Below are 25,994 nucleotides of genomic sequence, written 5' to 3'. Positions count from 1 at the left end.
TAGTTGAGAGATAATGAAGAAAATTAAAGGACTCACAGAAACATTCCAAGCCATTATGTTCCATCTGCAAACGGCATACTTTCTTCCAAAATACATTTCTGACTTCATGCTTTTGGTAAGCTTTATGAGAGAAACCCATTAACTATGCACATATTAGTAACAGCTTTTTTTCATTCAGCCTTAATTTATCTGATCCCTTCTGAGTTTACATAGACTACACTGGCAGCTTATATGCCTTATCCAGCCACAAGGTTTCTCCCATCTTTCAGTATTTGAATGCCTTAGGATCCTCTTCTAGCATGTCTTATTCGCTATATGTCTTTTATCTCTTGGAAAAATTCTACCTGCCACCTCATTTCTGACTCTACTTTGTGAAGATTGAGAGTAAAGAATTAAATGTAAATTTTGATAGCAAGGCTTCACTCTTCTATCAGTAAATGAGTCAGTTCATCTTTTAGATGCCCTAGTTTTAAATCTCTTTAGTGAATCATGGTACAAAGGTCCCTAAATCTATCGTCCTTTGGACCTTCCAGAGTTTTGCTTAGAGGTTACAATACAATGCAATACAATGCAATGATATGCAAAGTGTTGCCAGTAAATGGGTCACAGAGGGGAATCAGTTAGAACCTAGAAAAAACTATGCATACAAATAAAGGCAAGAATGTAGTCTTTTAGGGTGCATGTATGTAGGAAGTAAGTTAAGCCTTTTACCACACAGAGGCATTTCCTTCTTGCAGTTGTTTCTAACCCCAATCAGAGAAAATCAATATGATCCTCATTTTCTAAATGGACAACCAAGGCACAAAGGCAGCAGACAGTCTCTCTCACATCTCTCTCTGTTAGAAATGCCCTCAGACCACCTCAATCCCAACATATCTTATCAATACAATACTTTTGGTAGATAAAAAAAAAAAAAAGAACAAAAACCCAGGCAATTTTGTTTCACATCTCTGTATCAAACAAGAAATCTGTAGTAAACCTGTACATGAAATGGAGAAATTGGAAGGTAATTTAGTAGGTGCTTGTGGTGCCAACTAATGCTTACAAAACAGAAACAGAAAAGTCACGAAACAGAAAATAAAAAAAACCAAACGCTACTTGTGGTAAAATAACACATTCACTAAGTACCTCATGAAGAAAAACACACGTTAAACTAGCTCCACTTATAATACAGAAATAACTGTTTCATCATTTGGTTTTAGGAACTAATGGTGACTATCATCATTTCTGTCGAGGCAAAGCAGGAAAAAGATCACAAGAGAAAGAACTAATATAGACAAGCAAATCCAAAAGATATTTATTTGGATTTTGAAAGAAGTCAGTTAATAATCCCAACACTAAGCCATCCTGATTTAATGTATTAGACATTATGCAAAACAAGCATGGCAAAATAGCATGCATTTAGAAGTTTGATACAATATTAAGAAAGAACACATCCGGAAGCAGCACTCACAAATGGCATAAACTATTTCACAATATTTTTAAGACCTGGTATATGCTGGTACCTTCTAAACTTATCATTAATTCAATTATTTAAGAATAATTAAGAATAGTCTTCAATTATTTAAGAATAATAGAAAATTATCTTTATTTTTACAGGCCGCATTTTCCAAGGTGCTAAAAGATGAAAGATGCTAAAAGGTGCTAAAAGGTGCCCCATCCCTGGAAGTGTTTAAGGTCAGGTTGGATGGGGCTTTGTGCAACCTGGTCTAGTGGAGGGTGTCCCCGCCCGTGGCGGGGGGGTTTGGAACTAGATGATCTTTAAGGTCCCTTCCAACCCAAATCATTCTATGATTCTATGATTCTATGAAAACGACTGATTGAACTAAAGCAAGATAGGTGTTATACAATGGAGATCTCTCACTGGCTTCCTAGATGCTCAGACATTTTTGTAGGCCACTGTATGCATTTAGAGGGCTGACACCTTCAATATCTGAACTTTTTCCCCTCCTTGAGTCTTGCAATATTCCAAATACTTGCTGAGCTTTTTTGTACAATGGGTGTGGGACAAGCATTTTGTGATGACAACCAAAATGCAAGCAAGAGCCGTCCAGCTAAAAATGAAAAATTTAAACAACAACAACAACAACTAAATTAAAGAAAACCCTAATGTACCACTGTAGACTTCACGAGATCCTCATGTACTACCCTACAGGCCAAATGTAGCTTGCCAGACATAGCTGAGTGGCCCACTGAAGGAATCCAATACAGAAGGACTAAGACATGAGAGAGAATCAGGATTTCTCTCTTCATCTGATCCATTCACACCCACTGCTTAGCTAATTTTCTTGTCCAGCTATTTCTTCACTATCTCCTTTCCAAAAATTATTTAAGAGCCATAGCTGATGTTTCCTCATCTTTTGCTGTTTCTTGTATGTAACTTTGGTAAAACAAGAAATAATGAATAATATCTGGATAATACCTTTTGCAGAAATGGAAACCGAGGCTACCTCTATTTTATGATATACACTTGTAAGGTAAGCAAAGGTATTAACTTATAACATGAGCAGAGATGGTGGTAAATCTCATTAACAACAAGTGGTTGCAAGGAATAGTGAAACTGGAAAAAGATAAAAGAAATATGGCTTGAACATCCCTTAGTGGTTTATTGTGAAAGTGGCTGCCATTAAGAATAAAAGTTTACCTATTCGATCCATCTACTATGTTTTAGTTCCAGGAATAAGACTGAAGGTATTATAGACAATGCCTCGATAATTAAAATAAAGAATAAACCATCCAGCATGATTTTTAGAAACTTTTCCCATGTTCGAAGTTCACATTACTACTGTATGCAGTTTGCTCTTCAATCTGTTTTCATTAAAATATTCCCACTGAGAGACTGTCATACTAACCTGGTCTCTTCTGTACAAAGTTTGTGTCATTTTCTTTGACTAAATGCAAAGGTAAGTGTTGGTAACAAAGCAAAGCAATTATTTCATATGAATGGTTTTATGCATCATCACAGTAAACATCTTCTTTGATACAACTCCCAAGGACACATCCTAGTCATCAACAGCCTATTGCACCTATTCCCTGAAGGCAGCACAAAATCTATTGTTTAGGTAGAGGGAGTCCTGATGATAAAAGTATCTCAAATCAGCAAGACCATAAATGTACCAGTCCTTTTGAATCAGATACATTATGACTGGAAGCAATGTATTTTGGAGGAGAAGCCCTCCAAAATTTTTGTAATTTGGCATTTTGGATGACTACACATAGCTTAGTTATACTGTTAATTCCAACGCGATGATTAAAAAACCCCAAACTTTAAACACTCTGTACTGTCAATGAGGATGAAATACCAGTATGCTTAACATTTTTGTCTCGGTGAAATAAGAGGATGCAAAACACATTTGGCATTATTAAGCTCTATAATTGTAATACAGAAAATGTAGAGTCAACAGCATTCATTGCTGCCTCTGTCTAAGTTGAGGTTATAAAGTAAAAGGACAAAATTATTCCTTTTTACATAGGAATGTTTCTACTAACTCACCATAACTGAACAGATCAAATTCTCTACTTTGGAATAAATTCTGCCATTGAATGCCTTTTAAGAATTTCAAAGTAAGTAGTATTATTTGCTATTCAATTACAAACTGGTGCATTCTGAGTGTGCTTCTCATCTAAACCTTTTATAATAACAAATTAGTTTCATGTAAGTTTGTCAGTGTGAGTGCATATTTTGCTTGGATAGGTTTTATTCCACATAGAAATTGCTCAATCCACAAAAATAGAACCAACACTTGCAATGTCATTAATTTCCAGCTTGGGAAAGGTGGCTAGGATCCCTTCATATCCCTTCATATCAAACAGGGCAGAAAACAGCACCTGTTTGCATGTTTTACTACTGTCTTCACCAGCACCGTTTGCAGTGCTCTCAATGAGCTCGAGAGACAGACAAAATTAGCTTGCTGGTAACTTGTGCTCCCTCTGCTGGCCGAATAAAGCATGAAGAGCAAGCGAAAGCATAACCATTATGGCAGTATTACAATTACAGAATTATTAGTTGAAATTTCCTAGCCACACTAAAAATACCACATAAAAGATAATTTGGTTCTAATTTATTTGTAAGAGGATGAAATGTATATATTTGGATTGGGTTTTCATTTGCCCTACTGCATATTTACTAAACCAGACAATGTATCCATGATTTCCAGCTACGATGGCTTGTAAACATTATCAGTGATTAATCGGATAGTCATTTGAGTCAGCACAAAGTAATTTCTCTCCATTAGATTAAATATGTCACACCCTGCCAATTAAGAATCCATTTAACACCAACCCAGCAATAATAAGCATTTTGGAACAAGGCACCAGAAATTCTATTTGTGACTAAAATTCCCTATATATAGTGTAGGAATTTGGCTTAGCATTGCAAGTAAATTTATTCTTCACTATAAGTTTGCCTACAGCAAGAACTGTAAAAGACAAATTTTCCTTTTATTATAACATTTCTGTAATGGATTTTTAACACATCAGCACCAGATAGCTGTAAGCATTAGTTCATTTTCATGGTTTTATAATTATTTCTTATTGTTTATCTCTTTGGGTACCAGGAGCAACGTCCAGATTAAAAAAGCTCTAAACCCTAAGAATATAAATTCATCCATATTCCCTCAGATGATGATAATATCGCAAACACAAATGAAATATGCTATCTTTAACATTCTTTTCTTTCTTTTTTCCTACTGGGATAACAGCTAATACATTCAACTAATACTATCACAAATGTGAGCATATGTAATTGATTATACGCCATTCTGAGAATTTTAGCTTTATCTGGAATCATAGGCAAGAAGCACTGACGTAAAGACTTGAATGCTGGAGATATTCTTTCACTTTAAAAAGGATGTCACACCAAAATACTGTGTAAAAAGCTATTATGTTCAGGAGAAACGTTGCAGTTGTCAACAATATTGTCAGGAATTCTGAGGAGCAAATGATGAACATTTGCTTTATTTTGAATTTGTGTTAATTTATTTTGTAAATATCTAAACATTTCTTGAACAGAATTGCAAATTTGACTGGTTCACACACTGCCTATGACTATCACATTTATATGGGGATGATTTCTTCAAGTATTTCCACAGATGCGGACTGATTTATGAGCCTTGTGACTTAGTTAAGATACTCAGCAAGCATCGGTTTTGTCTGAAGCTGCAATTAACGTGCTAAGTATGGGAAACTGAACCAAATGTGAACGAAAAGATACAAATAACTTTCAAAACTTTCTGACCTATGCAAAAAAATACCTGAAGGAAGATCAATGAGATCACAAAGTGCTAATGGGAAATCAGAGCTAATACGAATGGTACGACCACGTCACTGCTAAGATCAGAGCACATGCCACACTATTCACTACCCAGAAGACTGCTGCGGACCCACTGCACTGCCCTAGGACAGCACGCCTCACTGTTAGATGGTGTCATGTTGATTTATGTCTTGCTAGAAAGCAAGAAGACACATAGTGAAAAGTAGCAGTACATAAAGATGTGTTTTGTGGGAATGTAGAGAAAAAAACGCATTTAAAAAAAAAAAATAACCACCCAAAAACACCCTGAAGAGGCAAGTGGGAGTCAATGGGCAGAATGATGTAAAATTGCCTGTCTGATCTGTCTTATGACCCACATGACTAAAGACTGTTTCTTTTGCGTCACTGAGCCAAATGGCACAGCCTCTACATCTCCAAAGGCGCTGTTCTTTGACTAAAAGGATGATAACATTAATTTGTCTTTGCGGAAGAAACATTAACTCATCGTGTTTTAAAGAAAATTCCCTCCATTCTAGCAGGTTTTTCAACGTGAGGCAATGATGAGACTCCAGGAAACTGTGCCAAAAATCCTGTTCAGATTAGATAATGTCATACTGAATGCTGAGTCTTCTCGCTAGGCTTCACTGCATTACCAATTCCTGAAAAGGCCATTTGGGTGCAATCCTGTAAAGTGCCTGTGGAATGGGCAGCTCCTGGAGGGAAGGACAGCATTTTGAAATCAGCAACTAAATCTGAATTTAGCTCTAAGGACTTAAGAACTTTATTTCATCTAGATTAGAGTCCTGTTCTTTGGTGTCAGAAGGTATTTGTGACTGTTAAAAGCAAGAATGTAAAATAAGGGCCTGGATTACCCACAGCTTTATCCTGGTAGGCAGAGGGTAGTCAGACATATGCCGCCTTTTTTCTCACAGATGCTGCAATATTTCTGGATTAGGAGGAGGGGATGTATTGGACCCTAACAGTGAAAGAATTGGCTTGAGGTGCTTTGACACAGTGGGGAGTTTATTTTTCACAATGGAGAGCGATTTTCTCTCTGTCGCTAAAAAGTTTATGTTCAACCAGGATTATATGCAGTAATTCCAACGTTACCATTCATATTGTAAGTGTTATCTATTATTAATCTCTCTCACTTTGGAAAGTGATACAAGCATTTTGCAAAAGAACATGTCTTACTGTGTATATTTTTTGTACACTATAAGCTGAAATGCATTTGAATAACAAAATAATTTTAATAATGAATTTGTGTTTTTCCAAAGAAGAGAAAGAATTGACTGAAAGGGTGGAAGTTAAAAATAAACCAATCATTGACAAAATCTGTGACAAATCTTGAAACTGAGAACAAACACCTGTTATATTCTGGTTTGTCTCAGAAAAACATTATTTGTAATATGAACCCACTCCTAAATGTGTTTTAAAACATATTAAAAGTATTTTTAAAATATATAACTAAATTTAATCAGTTTGTTTTTAAAAATACTTCAGAAAACAGAAGTAAAACTCTACATTCCCATACCAATTACACAAATTATAATTGACTTTGAAAAACAAATAATAATGATTTTAAGGAAGAATCAAAACTATAAAGATGTAAACAAGAGATATTGGATTCTTAAAGCTATATACATAAAACCTGAATTTGATGACTTCAGTAACTACTTGAATTTACAAAAGTAGTGAAGAAATAATAGAACAACTGGAATTTTGAAATTACCTGATACGTGCCAGATATGCATCTACTGAAATTTGAAACTACATCTAGTTTAGGAGAATCTACTCTATAGAAATGCAGGTTTATCTGGAAAATAAAATTTACTATTATCACCTACTAATAATTCAACAAAAATAATGTTGTGCAATATTGTACCTATCTTGTACTCTATGTTACTATTTTTATGTACCTTTATTCCTCATATTAATAAAGAAGCCATTGAATAGCTTACTTATTTTTTTATTCCATGACATCAAATAATTGTGAAGATGGGACTTATCTTTCTACTATCTTTTTCCTCTCCTCACAAAAAAAGGGGAAAAAATAACAAATTTTATCAATTAACTTTTATTAGTATAATTTTGATAAAAAGACTTTTTCCAAGTTAAACAGGCACTGCAATTCAACAGCAATGACAAGGAAAAGGCTGCAAACAGAAGACATTTGACTAATATGAAAGACTGGCACAGTATGCAAGTTATAGAAATCACCTAAGGCACATATTCTTTATATCAGCTTTGTTCAAGTTTTTCATTTCTTTATTTCTTAGTTAAATAGACACTAAGTCTAAAGATGCAGGTACCTTTCCTTCACATCACTGCCCAGAGAAGGAACACTGTTGATCTCTTTGCTCTTGTCCAAGACTTTTTTTCTTCCTGGTAGGCCACAGATAAATATACCACTACTCCTGGACAATATTCTCAGTTTCCCTAATCTAATGAAAAAATCATGACCTGCTCATTCAGCCTAAATAAGAATCATGGCCTACCACCTTTTGTTGTCATTTTAGCTGTATTTATTGTGATGCAAATGAGACAAGAGCTCACAGAGCATTTTTAGTGAGCAAACCTCTGAAGATGCTAAATACTTCATTAGTTAATCCCTAGCAGATGTATAGTGGTTGAGTAGCTACCCACTTGGGTAAAATGTACTTTCATTCCATATACCAAAATAAGTAAAGTATATTTGCTTATTATTGATCATGAAAGACAACAAAAAGTCATCTTTTTTATTTTATTTTCTGTTTTGTTCTGAACAGAGCAGGTTTTAAACAAACAAATAATAAAAAAAAATTGTTCGTGGTGCTTTTTTTTTTTTATCTTGCCTTGCTATTAATACAGTTTTGAAGTTTATCATGAAAGAAATCCAAATTAAGGGTCTTTTCTGTTTGTTTTTTGTTATATTACACCCCCCCCACACCCCAGTTATGATAGGAGTTAGCAATCTCCTTCAGCATCCACAGATTCAAATGATAAAGGCCAGGGATTAAGCACAGCCGATTAACAGTCTGTGTCCTCTTCAATCTAGCATTTCCACTGTAGATAAACCCATATTCAGACTGAAGTTATAATAAACAGACTGTCCTCAATATCATTTCCCTAGATGACCTCCTCAAAACTGACATTCAAGTATTCTTGTGGAAAATTACAGTTTCTAGAAACTGGAAAAGGAGACAAGACAACATATACCCACATAAATGATTCTGAAGATCAAGCCAAATGTTTAGAAAGCAAGTTGGATAAACTGATAATTGTACTACAAATATCTTATTTGTTTCAGTTCTGAGTAATTTCTTATGATTATAGGTTTGACATATAAAATAAAAGAAGTTTGCTAAATTTTATCTTTATTGCTTTTACTGTGTATATTTCAAATAACTGCATTATTATTTATACTTATTATGAACGAAAGAAATAATCAACGGATTATAGTGGTTGTAATTCTTTCCCTTCCAAAGGCAAATGAAAACAAAGACTGAAATTCTCCAGCTACTCCAGATTCTCTGAAATATAACTGTTACTCTAAGGAAAGTGTCAGTACAAACCATTTGTCCAGTGAACAACAGCAAGAAAACAAAAATCCACATGGACAGAATTGAGGAAATATTATGTAAGGTATGTGTCTTGATTTCTATCATTAATAACATTTTCAACTAAAATAAAAAAAGCTCCTAAAAACAAATATATTTTTTGCTTTCTATGAACATTTTAACGTATTCTCACAGGTTTCTCTTGCTATTTGACATTTGAAATGCAGAATCTTATAGGTCAGAAGAAAGGCTATAATCAATACAGATATAAATTGTGAAAGAGGGCATTTTAATTTCTTTATCTAGATGCTCCAACTATTTTAACGAACTATAGGATTTTGTGTCATTTATTTTCAGTGTACTTCTTTAGACAGAAGCAGCAACATTTCAAACTATTTTATTATAAATAACTAATCTTATCAACCCAGTTAAAGGGACTGTATTCTACTCTTATTTCCATTACTTTATACTGGCAGAATTCCAGTGAAGCAATTCTGAAATCAGATGAATGCATGTGTACATTTATTCTTCAATTCTTTATTCAAAGTATATGATCAAAATTTGGTTCCCCTTGACCCAATGCAAGGTCATACTATATAGTGCAAGAAAAACCCCCAACAAAACAAAACAAAAAACCCCAACCAACCCTGAGCTGCATTCTGATTAGTTATTCACTAGAATTAGTTTGAAGTAAGCACTGCATGTGAATACAGTTAATTCATTAGAGTTGTTCATCAATTCTTTTCACCGAAGTTCAAAAAAAAGCATAAAATGATTCAGATTAAGTTTCACAGTCAGAACATTAATTAAGTTTAGATGATTCCATCTACCTTTTCTTCCAGACACAAAACAGTTTCAAAGCTCTTTTAAATAAATCTGTGCTTGAAAAAGAATTGAAAATGTGAGTTTAATTCAAAGTCACTCACTTTGAGATCTTGCTTCAAAAACTAATTTCCTTGTCTGTCTCCATAACAACATAGCTTATTTTTGCCAACTAAGACTCATATAATGAAGCATAATGTGTTTAATCAGATTGTACGGACTACAATTTAAGGCTATTTATGTTTAGTATGATTTGGAGACACACTAACTTAGGAGATGTGATTTGTAGGTCACTTCTCCTTAATCATCTTTATGAGCAGAAGGTTGGATATTTTCCTCACCAAAAAAAGCCACGCTGAGTTATATTTAGCAAGTGATAAGATATACGGCATACAATTAAAACATCATGTATTCCATTTACTCATTTTTAAGTTTCTTGTTCCCAGTTGGAACCTGTAAAAAATGCTTGTCATATTGTACAGGAACAATCCTGCCACCAAACCTTGGCTCTCATTATTCAGCTATATACTTACACTCTTTTATGCCTGGGCTTATTTTTCGAAGAGGATATATAAAAGAAAATGGATTCCCTTTACATGTTCTTTAGTGTAAAAAAAAAATAAAATAAACCAGGACAAAGAGGAAGACACATACTTTTTGCAGAATTAAGTGGACAAAAAGATCTACAACAGGTAAAATTAAATTTATCAGTCCTTTCTATTTTTAATCTAGCAGCAAATGCCATTAGTTATTACATACAAGATGAGGAATTGTATAGGTCGATATACATTTAGCACATGGTATTTTATTATTACCCATTTGATATCAAATATTCTTTTCCTAGACATTTGAATATATTTTTCCATGTCTAATTTCCTTAATTAATGGATGAAACTTACTATTATTGGAGAAATATATGAATTTATTAACACTGGGCTTTAAAATAAGACTGAGTTAGCAGAGCTGATATTCCTTCAGTGAGAACAAATAAAATCTTAACCTGAAATGCTTTCTTAGGGCGAACTTACCCTAGTGACTAATGAAAAGCTGCAGGATAAAATCCAGAACATACACAAATTTGGGAAAGAATTACCTATGTTATTATCCAAGGAGTGAGATGTAGTGCAGAGGGAAAGAACTGAGTGGAAAGATCTGCTCCTTCATCTACACACACACAGACGCACACACATGTGGACACAGAGCCCCCATACACACAGATTTTCTTTCAGAGAACTTTTCATTTAAGCAGCTTGGTAGCATTTATGTTTGCAAAGCTCCCAGTATTCCCAAACCTTACCCCTTTATTTTTAGCTTTCAAGTTTTTGCTTCAGCTGATGAGAACAGGAAAAGAAGGTGGTATGTTTATTGCTGGCAAACAGCTTGGAAATTCTGAGTAAAGAAGCTAATCAAGGCAGAAGGATTATAATAATCAAAGTACAAAATTTGCATATTTAGAGTATGGTTACTGAGAAATAACAATGCCATGGTTGTGCAAATCAAACCCTTAGCTAAAGTGAAGGGAATTGCATATCTGGGAGAAATCTGTCACGTTATGCATCAGCAACTACATTCTAAGTGGCTGAAAGAACTGGCTTTTAGCAGAATATTAAATGTAATTGCCAGTAGATCTTTTTATTTCCTTGTGATATAGAATAAACTTTACTCATGTGGGGCCTGATGAAAACCGGTCGTCTTGTCTGTAAGAAGTAATAGCATTCAGAACCACAAAAGATACATTCATCATGCCATAAAGCCAGAATTTTTAAGATTGAGATCATGAAAACATGCAAAGAGTTGTATGTTACCAATTGTGTTCATTCTTTTTTTCTATAGAAGGTGGTTTAAAGTAGCCCTCTTGAGAAAGGATTGTAGAAAACAGATGAAAGTTTAAGGCCACTTGTTCAGCTCTGAATAATAAAATCATGTTTACTTCATTTTAAATTTAGTGAATGAAGAAAAACAAGTTAGACTGATGTTTCATAGGTAAAAATAATGGAAAAAAACCTGCAGACTGAACTACTATAACAATTTTCTACTATCTGTTAAAATCAAGCAGAGTTAACAGTAGGTTCACAGGCATTATAATACAACTAAAGAAAAAAATAATTAAGGAAATCCTCTTTTAAAAACTAGTGTGTGGCAGTACTTGTACCATTCATGCATGGGAAAATACATGTTACTTCTGGTCAATGTTTATTTCCCCTTTCGTCTCTTATGAATGATGCACAGCTGTAGTTCAGATGTAAACTTGAGGCTGGTTTACACACCCTGGCCACTGCCTGCAAATGCAATTGTGGTTTGGTGTTACTGAAACATGAGAGACAATTCATGCAAGTATGTTCAATCTACAATGTAATGTAGATTCAATCTACTTGTAATGCATGTTCAGAGGCACGATCCATTTCCACAGATAAAACATGGAGGAAACTGAGCAAGATGGTTTAAAGACCTGGCTACTACTCGTGTGCAGAACTGGTGAGTGTGTTACAGCGTGGTCCTTAGAGTACTTACCATCCTCTGTGGGCACATAGATATTCAAATACAGGCAGTCTTCATTCTGATCTTGAACATATGTCACCACAGTATCCAGATTGGCTGTAAACCAGACTGGCAGCATGTCGTTGAGCAGTGACCTTTCATCCAGGTACTGCGGGCAGACGGCAGCAAACTGTGTGGCGTTGCGGACACCCGTCCAAGATGACGGTGGCTCCGGGGGCTGAAATCGCCTTTCCCCAGTCGGAGGAGAGGCATAAGGAACACCCAGGTACTGCTCCACTGGACCAAGGATCTCATTAGGCAAAGGTGTTCTTAAACCACGTATTTTGCCATAATTTGTGGTAACAACCGGGTATTGTGCTTGGCCATCGATGAGAGTAAATCTTATAGCCAGTGCAGTTATCCACAGGAGGAAGTTAGAATTCAACATGACACACACTGGGGTGAAGATCAAAGGCAGCCATAGGAGTCCCATTGGTTTCGACATTATTTAAATCAACATCAGCAGGGCTCTTTTTTCCACAGCCAAGAGAAAATTAATCAGTCAAGGAAAATGAAAACTAATAAAATAAAAAAGTAGTCAAAAGGAGATGAAAGTGAGGGAAAACGTAACCTTGTTCAGGCAGTGAAAAACCAAAAGCTGATGTGTGGTAGGTGCCTCAGCTGACTGGCTGTAGACAAATCCCAACGTCAGAAGAAACAAGGGAGTGTTTGCCCCTAAGGCCCATCCCAGACTTCAGCGTTGGCTTAATCCTGGCAACGCATGGCACTACCCAGCAAGCAGTGCAGGAAGAGATCCACAGTTATTCCACTTCCCCAGCAAAACAGCTTCTTCCAGTGAAGTCCAGCCCACTGAGTCAGCCTGTAGACAAGAGAAAATAAGCAATTCAAATCAACAGACACATTCATATAGGCATAAATCTAAAAAAGAAAACAACAACAACAACAAAACAACAATTACATTCATACATTACTTCCACACCCAGGTCCACGATCTTTTTTCGAACTTTAGGCATCGTGGTTAGCTATGTGTTTCCAAAGATACATGAGAGCTGAAAACTGAAGCCACAAATTTGTCAGAGGTTGTACCGCAAACCAAACACTTCTGCTCCCGTATATACTTCCAAACCACAGCTTTCAGGAAGGGTATCACATTTCAGTGCTAGCTCCAGGGGATTTTATGCCCTAAATAAACAACATCTTCTTTTTCAGCCTATTTGCATTCCCACAGCAAACATTCATTAAATGTGTTGCTTTCTTTGTTATGATATGACTACTATATAGTATCTTCCACAAGTATGCCTATTCTTCTGTACGACAACCAAATTCACCTCCATCATCTAATTCAGAAATTCCAATGAATGTAATAGCATTACATTAGTTCAAATCAAGTGTGAGAACAGTTAGTCAAAATTAGATACAAAGTTACTGGTATTTATATTTATTTGTTGTATGTCTGACAAAAAGGAAAATGGAAACTGAAAAGAAAAAAAAAAGTGATACAATCTCTCAAAAGTCAGATTTTGACCTACATACTGTTATAACTGCCATGTTACCTTCTTACATGCTTATACTTATAATTTTTAAACAGAAGGCAATTCATACAATACAAATTTTGTTAACGTAATGTAATGAAATACAAGTCACTCTCTCTATATATGCTAACACTTACAAGTAGTATAAATAAACACATGACACTTGTTAATACTTACACTCTTCTCCCTGCCCAAAGAAATGAAGGAGTTTCTTTTTACCCATTATTCAACTCAAAACCGCAGATAACAATTCCACAGCTAAAAAAATCCTGATATTGACACTTTACATCTGATAGGATGAACACACATTTATATATAAAACATATATAAGTGGACTCCCAGGTCCTATTTTCAGTCAGGACTCTGTCTCATGAAGATATAAAATCAGTTTTCAAGAGCAGAAAAAAACCAAGGTAACTAGCTATTGACAGTGATTTCAAATTACCAAAACAAACCCAAAACAAACCCCAAACAACACAAAAATAACCACAGGAGACATCTATGCTGAATCTTTTAGACAAGGAAAGACATCTGAAAGAAAGATATTTCATTCCCTCAAAACTCCTAGAATTCTTCAGTGACTTCATTTCAGCACTTATACTGCAAAATTTTTCAAAACACCTGAACAGTGAAGGCCAGAAAAATATTTTGTTGAACCAAAATTTCTATTGACATTTTCACTGGTAGATAATAGGCTCAGACGCTGCCTCCAAAGCAGCTGCAACTGAAATGTAATTTCTGAAGGTCGAATCAGTAACTGCTCTAAGTGTTATGTCCCTGAGGGCACCAGCAGCCCTTGCAGATCCTGCCAAGCCCCACCTGGGACCTGCCCCCACCATGCCCATGGCCATAGGACCTCATTTCACCACAGCCTAGGGCTGTCAGTCCCTGCCTGAGCTATGCTGCAGGGAGCCATGTGCTCTGGATCTTGCCCTGACTGGGTCCCCAGGTCAACCTTGGACCTGACTCCTCACCCTACCTGGCCTGATGATCGTTGGGCGGTGGCAGGGTCCTGTCCCTGTCCCCAGCCCAGCCTCAGTAGGGCGCTTTAGGAGGATGCCCCACCAGCAAGAGTATTGCTCTGCCAGCTCTGTAGTGCCCTCAGCTCCTGGATCATCCTCCCTTGTGGGGCAACCCCACTGCAGCTGCCCCCTGGCCTCAGAGTGGTCCACCAGCTACTGGTTACTCGAAATTGCTCCTCAAGCACCACCTTTCCTTCTGATTTCTGCTACCATCTTTAACAACAGAAGTCAGCAGCAGCCAATTGATTTTGGGTAGTGGTCCCTCATGCTCTCTCCCATCCTTTGGTACATTTTTCTGACCATGCAGCACAATACAGATTTTCCAGTCGTACCCAACGGAGGATTGAATATGTGCTCAGGGAGAAGCAACAGATCCTAGTCCCCCAACATCCACATTGCAGAACTTTGTAATAACATTATAAGAAAAAGAAATGTGGAATAAAGCACTGAGAAGATTGACAAGGTGGAAGGAAAGACAGTGAACCAGATGATGAAAAATGGATAGAGAAAAAAGATTTCTGGGCAAACAGCAAATGAAAAAAAAGAGGAAGCAAAACAAGAAAAGAAAATGGGAATGACAAATAAACAAGAGTGAACACATTACCAGCACAGAGAGAATGAAAAATAACAACATGAAGGGAAGTGGAAATCCTCAACTGATAAACATGCTAGAAATAATATACAACTGTCAAAAATGTGGGTTAAGAAATTATATTTATCCATACTAATTACAGGGTGTCTTTGGATCAAATATCTGGTTATATGCTGTTATTTTGAATAGGGTGAAAGGACAGGAAAAGGGAAACATTCATTATTGACCTGGAACTGAATTTGCTATCTGATTCCTTATCTAGGAAATAAGACCAACAGAAGTTAGTTTTGTGCGTGTTAAATCCACTCATACACTGTGTTTTGTTTTCCCCTGCACCTTAACAGGACCATACACAAATTTTGCATTTCTGATTCATGCACACACAGATACTTAGATTTTAAGGATCTTGAATCCATAAAGAAACATACTGTTGGCTAACACACAGAATATATCTAGTTTTCTCAGCCCCACTCTCTGACCTATAATAGACTGGCAGCCTTTGCCAACCAGTGCAAAGACATGAACAAACAGCAGATAGTGGCAAATGCATTAACACTGGCAAAGAGCATAAAAGAGCAATTCTAAGATGATAAGTCAGAATAAAACCACTATTTATTGTAAAATGTCTGGTTATTAAAAGTTATTGTTGTTAGTCAGTTAAATGACAACAGAAGCAATTGAGGTTTTTAATAACTTCTTATTAAAACAGGTCTCTCCAAAATATTTACAGAAGTAATAACTTACGTATGATCACTATATACAATAAGTCTTTAAACAGAAGTCTCATGAAGAAAACTGTCTTGCAAAGACAGTATTAGGCAGAAAATATCCCACTTTTCAGTTTATTGACTTATTACTAGAGAAATTACCATTTTCATCAGGTTAGTTTCACACATGAAATACATGCACATTCATACACAGAGAAAGATACATAGAATAATTTTCAGTAAGAATATCAAGAGAGAAGGAAGAAGGCATGCTAACATTCGTGAACTAGCTGATTTTGCTATGTGCATCATTAAAAAGGCTGGAAGATGTAAACAGAGAGTCACAAATTGCAATTAGAGATTAATCTTAGAAAACTGTATGCGTTTTAGAATGTTTTTAGATATTACACCAAAAACAGTTTGATGCACATCTATATGTATCAAGTCAGCTATTTAACACACCTTTACATGCTGAGTCTACAGGAAGAAATGTCACGTCTTTATTTATTTTCACTAATAGTGTTGTATTTTTCCATGCTTTTTTTTTACTGCTTTAAATGTTAGAAAAATGTGTACAAACTTGCTTGCAAAAACTTGCTAGTTAGAAACCTCACCCACTCCAACAATCAAAAACAATCAATCCAAATCAAAATATTCAGTTTAAAATGGCAAGTTCTGGCAACACAACACACAAAGAGAAGTCAAAGAAGATCTGAAATCACACACATTCATACATGACTTCTTTATTGGCAGAGGAGTGTAATTTGAGGCTAATGAGACATTTATGGTCTTTGAAGTAAATGCAGATTGAAGTTAACATGGATGTACATCTACTAAAAACACCGCTTGTACTCGATTATAAATGTATGCCCCAAGCCACACTTAGAGATGTTTAAATAGTCTATGAATCAGTCCTTCAGGGCTAACCTAATGGTTTCCAGGATCTGCAGTTAGCACTTCTTCAGTGTAAGCAGATGAGTATGTCAGTAGCTCTACACTAATTCTGTACCTGCTGGGGAAATCATAGAATCATGGAATCACAGAATGACCTGTGTTGGAAGGGACCTCAAAGATCATCTAGTTCCAAGCACCCCTGCCACGGGCAGGGACACCTACCACTAGACCAGGTTGCCCAAAGCCCCATCCAACCTGGCCTTGAACACTTCCAGGGAGGGAGCCTCCACAGCTTCTCTGGGCAACCTGTTCCAGTGCCTCACCACCCTCACTGTAAAGAATTTCTTTCTAACATCTCATCTAAATTGACCCTCTTTCAGCTTAAACCCATTACCCCTTATCCTGTCACTACACTCCCTCATAAACAGTCCCTCACCAGCTTTCCTGTAGGCCCCTTCAGGTACTGGCAGGCCACAATTAGATCTCCCCGGAGCCTTCTCTTCTCCAGGCTGAACAACCCCAACTCTCTCAGCCTGTCCTCACAGGAGAGGTGCTCCAGCCCTCTGATCAGCTTCGTGGCCCTCCTCTGGACTCGCTCCAACAGCTCCATGTCTCTGCTGTACTGGGGCCCCCAGAGCTGGATGCAGTACTCCAGGTGGGGTCTCACAAGAGCTGAGTAGAGGGGCAGGATCACCTCCCTCGACCTGCTGAGATGGCTTAAAAGTCCTCTTTGCTTCAGGGTAGAATAGCAACCTCTAAAGTGATTTCAGGTTTTTTTGACCTCCTTGTCCAGGTCATGGACAGTCACAAGAAAACCAAACACAAATATAAATTATATGAGCACAGGAGACTGAGGACTGCACAGATGTCCTGGGGTTTCTCAGGATTTATCTAAACCAACTAGTGCACTACTGCGCACCTCAGCTTTCAGTCGCTGACCACCTTCAGTCTTTGCCCCTCCCTTCTGCTCACATTCCCTGGGGCAAGGTTTTTGATGTGTACGTTGGTCTCATCTCAATACAGAATCAAGGTTAAGCACACACATCCCCATCTTTAGACATAAGCTCTGAAAGCATACAGTTGGCTTGATTAGCTGAACCCTAAGCGTCCCTGGCTAGTCACCAGAACAAAAATAACAAACAGTGTAATCAATAAAACTTCAGATTCTGCTCATAGTGATATTTTCTACAGTATTTAATGCATTTCACAGTATATAGGGATTTCAGAACTATTTCATTTACCAAGAACATGAATTGTGGCTTTTCCTCTTTCCTTTCTCTTCCTCCCCTTGAAAGATATATTTTCAAAAGTTAGGAAGTAAAGCAGTTTTATGGTGCTTTGGTTTTTGGTTGGGTTTTTTGGGGGGGAATCACGTGGGGTTTGTTTGTTTTTCCAAAATAAAAGTAATTAAAAATATTATCCTGTTTTAAACATAAATAAAACTATAATAAATTAATGTAGTGGCAGGAGACTGTAAATAAGAACTGCCCAAGGCATAGCAATTTCTGAATATGCCTACAGTATTAATTTTAGTAATACATATATATAATTTGGAACTTTAGCAGAAAACTAATCACACAGTCGTTTTCTGTAAAAGTTCTTCCCTTTTAAGAAGGCAAGTTTAAATGCACCTCTACCTCAAATTCAGCACTGCAACCTCTTAATCCTCACTGTATTCAAAATGTTTGCTCAATAACAAAAGAACAGTTCTTGAAAATATCAGTAAATGCATACTGGTTTTGTCTACCATCTTTATAATAATAATAATAATAATTATTATTATTATTATTATCATCATCATCATCAGTTGTAATTTCTTTAGGGTGTTTTTTCCCCCGCTTCAAGGACTATTTTCTTGATACATTGAAATGCGCTAAGTTGCATGCTTCCTCATGGTACATAAAATCATTCAGAAAAGTCAAAGTCATAGTGAACAACACAGATATCAGTCATGAACTAATGTGCAGTTTCTGGACTGGATTACCTAGCAGGTTTGTGGGAATATTATTAAATGAAATATTGGCAAATCATATATATTTTTAAATCTCAGAACTGTAATTATAGCACTGCTTGTCTTCAAATTAAGATGCAGAAGCATCTTCTGAGAATTTTTTTTCCTAATAGAAGCTATATGATTATTTTGTTCAATTTTTGTAAGCATTTTCCCAGTAAGAATATATTTCAACAATGCATTATTAAAAACAAACCAACCCCCCCAAAAAAACCCAACCAAATCCAGACTTATAACAACCCTAACTTAGTATGGTAAACTCCAACAGGGATGCCTATCTGAATTACATATCTACATTATCAATGGATTAACCAAGTTATATATCAATATGATTTCTGTGGTAGTGCGTTGCTGTTCAGTCACAGCAATTCAGCAGGTAATAGGGATCAGAGGTGCTTTTAGTGATTGAGAATACTGTCATTCGTCTTTTACATCACATTCTAATGTATGTCTTATTAATTCACAGTTAATATTCTCTTGAATATGTAAAGATTAGAAATTAAAAGAAAGTAAAATATCAGTGATACAAATTTAAGAACTATGATGTATCCTTTCTTAAAGTGAAAATAAATGCCAACTATACAAACATCATTATGGACCTTGAAGTTCGTCTTAGATTTATGGTAAGAAATAACTGAGATCATTTATATTATGTTTTTAAATATGGAAATAAAGCCTGAAAAGCAATACAAATTATCTACAAACATTAAATTAACCAGTTGTGGGTTTGGTTTTTTTTTCCAAATAACATGCTGCATTTACCCTCCTATGAATTTCTCCAGTAAGTCTCTTAGATAGGCTCGGACAATATCAGCAGATCCCTTCTTAGGTTAGAAACTACAGTCACCATTTACTTTTCAGAAAATGGGTACACATTTATTTCATATCATTGCTTCTTGCCTGCAGCTACCACACTTATTCTGAACTTCTAAGTCTTATACACTATCAAAAAGAAAGAAGGGATTGTAAGAAAAGGCTATGTGGTCCCTACATTGTTTTTGAAAACTTTCAATAATGAAAACAATTGGAAAAAGGGAAAGAAAAAGTGTGATCATCACTCCTTTTCAAAAAAAACCAAAGAAACTTCTTAAGCATTCTGTACAGAATCAGGTGTTTGGATCTAATTATAAAAAACTTGTTGAACAATCATAGATATGGTTTCCCTTGTATTTTTTCTGTATTTAAAATGATAAAAAAAAATCACACTCATATCACTGACTTTTGAACTCTATTTTCAACTAGTATTGGACATAAGAAGCATGAAAAAATTTCAGTCATTAGGCCATGATACTTTCTGCTTCTTGTAATAAATTGATGAAGATTGCAACTAAATAAGAAGTGACAATATTAGAAGGGAAAAATAATGGCATAAACTGTTTAAAACATAAATTTTAAATTACCAATTATCCCAAAATTCCCGGTTTGTTCTCCTCAGATCAAAATTTTACCATGCATGATATGAATTTAAGCTTACTATGACCGAATGGACACTGTAGCCATTCAAATGTCTGAAGCTAGAATGCAAGAGAGGTCACGACACACTCTCAAATAATAAAGCAGCAATTAACTTTGCAAGGTAGTGTGACAGAGTACCAAGTGTTTGTTTGGCTTTTTTTTCAGAAAGAGTCCAATGCCTGGAACATTACAATGGACGATGATCACAAGATACATTTATTTATTTGATAGTCTTTGTCTAATTGTGGCTGCAAAGTGTTAAGAAAATACTACTCTTCAAGAATGTGTTTTAGGAACATGTAGAAAAAATAGCATCGGTACAGTCTAGCGCAACTGCTGACTTCATTTCCAGTTTTTACTTCTGATATGACCTTGTAAAAGAAATTTAACACTCTCTGGGTCTCTCTGTATTTCTTTTCTGCACCTCTGTTTTCTTAAATTCAGATGTGTTACTACAAAAGAAAAGGTTACGATCTGAAAGAGGATGTTCATCCTCGACAAGCAAATGCTCCTGTAGAGTAAAATTTCTTATGCCTGGAGTAAAAAAATAATTTATGCATTAAAAAAATTGAAAACATGCATACAAAAATCACTATTTCATACATTTGTTTAGGTTTGTAGAATGGACCTATATAATTTGAATAAACTTTAAAAAATATCAAAGATCATGACCTATTACCACTGCAAGATACAAAAATTAAACATTTCTAACATGGAATTGGTCTAACTTCTCTCCAGCAAGAAAGGTCAAATGACCGAAGAGGAAAATTCTTAAGGGAATCTATCAGGTTTTGTCTAAATATTAAACAGGGAAACTCACTGATCGCATTCCTGTCTTTCTGTCTTCGCCATTAAGCCTATGTGTGTGCCTTCCTCAAGGATGGACGAAACTAAAACTCTTGTCTGAACTAACTAAGAAACTGTCTGAGGGAATGATTATTAGGCAACTCGATCTCTTGAGGCTATTTAATGATTAGAATTTGATATCTTCCTATTGTCATTCCAGTCTAAGAAGAGGAAACATTACAAATGTTACAATAACTAAAAACAGGGCAGGAAAAGCAGTTTAAACCAGCTGGACATGTAGCTACCCCACTCCAATATATTATATGGCCAAAAAACCCCCAGTTATTGCTCTATTATACAAATTCATAGAACTGAATTACACAGGAAACACAGGCATGACATTTTCATCGCATTACCTGGTCCAGTTACCAGGTGGTGATACTGCCTTCACTCATATGATAATGTCACAATTATGCACTCATCCTGGAAATGGAAGAGTTGAGTGACTACCCTCATTAACCTGAAGAAGTCTAAACCCACACCTCCCATGTTCCAAGTTACAAACATTAGATTTCAAATAAGACTGGGATGGCTATGAGGACTGTGTGCAGCATTGTCAATCCTAAACTGAAAGACTTTTCCTCTGAGATTCTCGCCCTTGGACTATGAGAAAACTGTAACTTTGCAGCCCCATAAAGCTGAAACTCCCCTAAACAGGTATTCTCACTTTCAAGCAAGCCTTATGCAGTTTGTAGGAGAGTAATTTCATGAAATACAAATTGGGACTGGAAATATCTTTACTACACTATCACATCATCAAACTTTTTCTAACTCACTCTTCCCCTTAAGTTTTCTTTCTTTACTAGAAAGTGGACAACCTCACCAGTAGAAGGGACGAATGTCCTCCAATGTTCCTGTGCTGCTCTCCTCCTAATAAGTGGGCTTTCTCCAGCTTTCTCCTGCTAAATGCTGTCTTGAGTCCCTTATATTTAAGATCAGGGAGAGCTTGTCTCAGCATGACAAGTCTCCACAAAATGTTATAAAGGATGGGATCACCAGAATCGCTAGATCTTAGGAGACAATAACAAGACAACCATTCCTATGTTGCCTGCTGCCTTCCCCTCTCCCCACCAAACACTGAGCTTAAAAATCTGCCTTGAAGAGAATCTGTGTCATATACTCTCCTTACTGTCCTGTCTATGCTGAATCCATAATGTGTGAAATTCTTAACTTTCTAGTTGACATAGTTGAGAATTATATTATATACTGTGGACCCCTAAAAGCTAAGCAGAATATTACCATACAGAAATCCCATTATGGATCCAGTTCTTAGTCTGGTTTTAGGCCAGTGTAGTAAGCACTGGAATTTAGATCTAAGCAGTGAACTAAACAGGGCTAGAGCATAAAAAAATACAGCTTAAAAAAATAGAGGTTATGTTCCCCCAGAAAATTAATGAAATATGTCTGTCATCTTACATCAGATATGCTGACAAATCTGTAATATGAGAGGATGTACAAAACAGTAAAAGTGGGATTAATTTGTAAAACAACAATAAAAGCTGAGTAAATATTAAGCAGAATGCAACAACAAAATCTAGAAACCTAAGAAACAGACTTGTGAAGTTCCATTCTTTTGGAAATGCAAATTCTTAAATTGTTAAACAAAGTAGCGAGAAGATATACTACAAAGAATAATTCCATACACACACAAGCTTGAAAAAGATGTCTTGACATCCGTTACTTGAATTTTGGGTTGGTTTCTGTAATCACTATTTTTTCAACTTTATCTATTTGTTGCCAAAAAGGACAGCAGGAAAAGAACGGAAAGCTCAGCTGGGATGGGAAAAGAAAAGGGTATAAAAATAAAATGTTTTGTAGGTAATTTTCTATTCAGTTTTACAGATCCTCCACTTCCAACTCCACCTTCCCCAAATGATAAAAATCAGATCATCTTTCATGGTCTTTTAACAATTCCAAAAGAAATCTCAGAATTGCTAAGTGAATGCTTTTATCTTAGGTTTAAATAAATAAATAAATTTCTCAAAATTATCTGCATTACAGCCCCTGTCATTCTAGTACATGCATAACTTCAAAGCTATCTCACATTTAGTTAATTATATTTTCTTGCATCAAAAGCTTTTCAGAACTCTAACGTAATATACTGTATTTGCTTTGTAGTGTCTAGAGCTGGTATCTGAGTAGAAAAGGAAAGCCAACAACAAATGCAGAAATTGTCATTTCTCCTCCTGCTGACCCTTCCCCTCCCATTATTGGGAAGTTTCTATCTTTGCCTAGCACAATTAAAAGGTACGTCCTCTACTTTGGACACATCACTAAAGCTCATATTCATGTCTCTAACTTTGTGTGAAAAAGTTAGATATTCTGTCTAAACTAGAAGCATACACTTCAGGCAGCAATTCTTCCTACTGTAACACAGGTATTTGACATTAAATATTAGTCGAAGACAACCACCATAAAAACATCCTGAAGATTATGTTTAAGGATCCCAAGTCATTAGTCTAGATTAGACAGCTAACTGTCCAATAGCTGAAGTACAGCAAAGTGATTCCTTCTCTCACCTCTTACCAATATACACAGAATTATCTCTATAACCATGATACACAGTTAAGAAACTCGTAATTTTCCTGTTAGCTTCATACATGAACCAAGGCCTCATGACTAAAATCAGGAAGAGCATATTCTGCTTTGAGTTTCTAATAGTTTTTGGCTGTTGTTTCATAAGTTCTGCTGATGGTTGATTAAAGATGATGCAGCATCCATTGGTAAGAAAGTCAGTATACAGAGCTTAGACTAAACTTCAGGTAGTTTCTCACCTACCATTCAATTCCTTTTATCCTCCTCCTATTATTATTATTATTATTATTCCCATAGCCATCTCTGTTTTATTTTGAAACCTCTGCTGTATGGTGTCTTCCTTGAAGCAAAATCGTATCTCAGTGAACAAGTTTATCCATTTTCACCATCTACACCTAACATTAGTCTTTACTAACATAGAACTGATAGGTTTGAGGAAAAACAGTATTATGTTAGAAATGTATGGTTATTTTGCTTCCGTCTCTCAACTTGACAGAAAACGTTTCCCATGACTATTTTGATGCAATGACTACTATTTATGAATGACTTTCTAACAGGACCCATGCAACACTATTATTATCGTACTATTTACCACACTTTACCTGTTTTCACAGGACTGCAAAACTACATGGATATTTTCTAAATTGCCAACAGAGAAAAAAATAATATAATTTTTCACAGATTTCTTTGACTACGTAGCACATACATATAGCAATACTCACACTAACAGCACTGTAGATTCATACATGGTATAAATTTCTGATCACATTTGAAAAAAAGAGAACAGGAGAAAGTAAGCAAGTACACTAGCACCTTTCATCATGAGAAGAAATATTTTTTACCAATATGATTTCATGACAAAACTTTATGCTCTGCTACCTTTCCAAGACCTGTCATATTCTTTGTCTCCTCTACTTGAAAATGTGTCCTCTTATAAAAGTATCTTCCACTGTTTTCCTCTTTTGCACATGGCATCAGCCCCCTGTCTAATTCTCACATCTTTTTCACAGAGTGCACACCACTGGCTTGTTCTTTTCTCCAAATCATAATTCTTTTCTACAGATCTTTTAATCTCCCTGGTCATTTGTTTCTATCTTCCCTTCATCTCTTTATACAGATATGTAAGATACATACAGAAAGATATGTGCCCATCAATACAACCAAAATCAAATTGATTTATATTTTGTAAAGGGAATTTATTTCATTTCTTTTGTAAAGGATTTGTGGGTTTGGGGGTTTTTTTTGTTTGGTTTGGTTTTTTTTTTTTTTCCTTTTTTTCTTTCATCATATCCATATGGGATGATATTGCAGAAACAATAGAATTAAAGACAATTTGCAGCTGTCAAGTTAACTAGGAAGAACTAATCTATTTTTTTCTGCCCTCGGTAACTGATTTAGGTCAAGATAGAAAAAAATATACCTTGTCACTTGGCAGGAGTTACAGCTTCCTGTGTGCTACTATTATATCATCTCAAAAAAATCCCACTAATAAAACGTAATACCAACCAAAAATATCTACCACAAACTAATGCAGTCAATTAATAGAACAGATGGAGGTCAGGGCAGACAATTAAATCCCTTTGACAAAAGAGAAGATTATTCTACCTCACATTTGAGATATGTCAGTAATTCCTGTCTGATCTGACTTACTTACACTTTTATTCTTCAGACTAATTCTGTCCATAATGCCTTCTTTGGCATGAGAGAGAAAGATCTATCATCCAAAGGTCTTGCTTGCTGCTGTATATAATTATTTATTTTTAAAGTGGTGGGAAAGTGCACATATGTTTTATCAGCACTATTTTTACAGATTCCTTGAACAAGAAAATCAAACATCCTTGTCGCTTCTGTTTAGACAGCTGCTACTCTCCTTGAAGTGTGCCCCCCCAAAGGGATGATATAACTATCACCTTGGCAAGTTGCTAACCACTTTCTTTTTGGAATTTAGTATTGTCTCCCATATTCATAGGAGATGACCATCCAGGAGTCCTGATTCATTATTTCTCTGGCTCTGATTTCCTGGCATATTGAAATCTTACAACAATTTCAGCATATTTGTAACATTTATCTTTCCTAAATTCTTGCACCAAGACAGTTGTATTTCTGTACATCAGATCCGCACTGCTAATACTAAAACCTGTAAGTGTTGTTGTCATATTCTGGCAATACTTATAACATATTTCATATTTCTTAAACAAAAAAAAAAAAAAGGTTTGCAATACCAGCAACTTGAAGTTTTGGGGTTTTTTCTCTGCTTTTGTTGATTTCCTGCCTATACACTGAACCATA

At 35.8% G+C, this 25,994-nt stretch overlaps 1 protein-coding gene across 7 annotated transcripts in view; it reads right to left on the bottom strand.

Annotated features, from left to right (window-relative positions):
* The window catches only part of NLGN4X (neuroligin 4 X-linked), a 192,586-nt gene that overhangs the window by 122,707 nt on the left and 43,885 nt on the right, over positions 1 to 25,994 (bottom strand). For all 7 annotated transcript variants that reach the window (XM_054812613.1, XM_054812619.1, XM_054812617.1 and 4 more), the window contains one exon: positions 12,124 to 12,970. In XM_054812613.1, the coding sequence (XP_054668588.1) occupies positions 12,124 to 12,595 (472 nt within the window). In that variant the 5' untranslated portion in view covers positions 12,596 to 12,970. The remainder of the gene's footprint in view (positions 1 to 12,123; positions 12,971 to 25,994) is intronic.

Source organism: Grus americana, chromosome 1 (assembly GCF_028858705.1).
Source record: "Grus americana isolate bGruAme1 chromosome 1, bGruAme1.mat, whole genome shotgun sequence".
Lineage (NCBI taxonomy): Eukaryota > Metazoa > Chordata > Aves > Gruiformes > Gruidae > Grus > Grus americana.
Note: the sequence above shows the minus strand (reverse complement) of the source record. Positions and strands in the feature narration are given on the sequence as shown.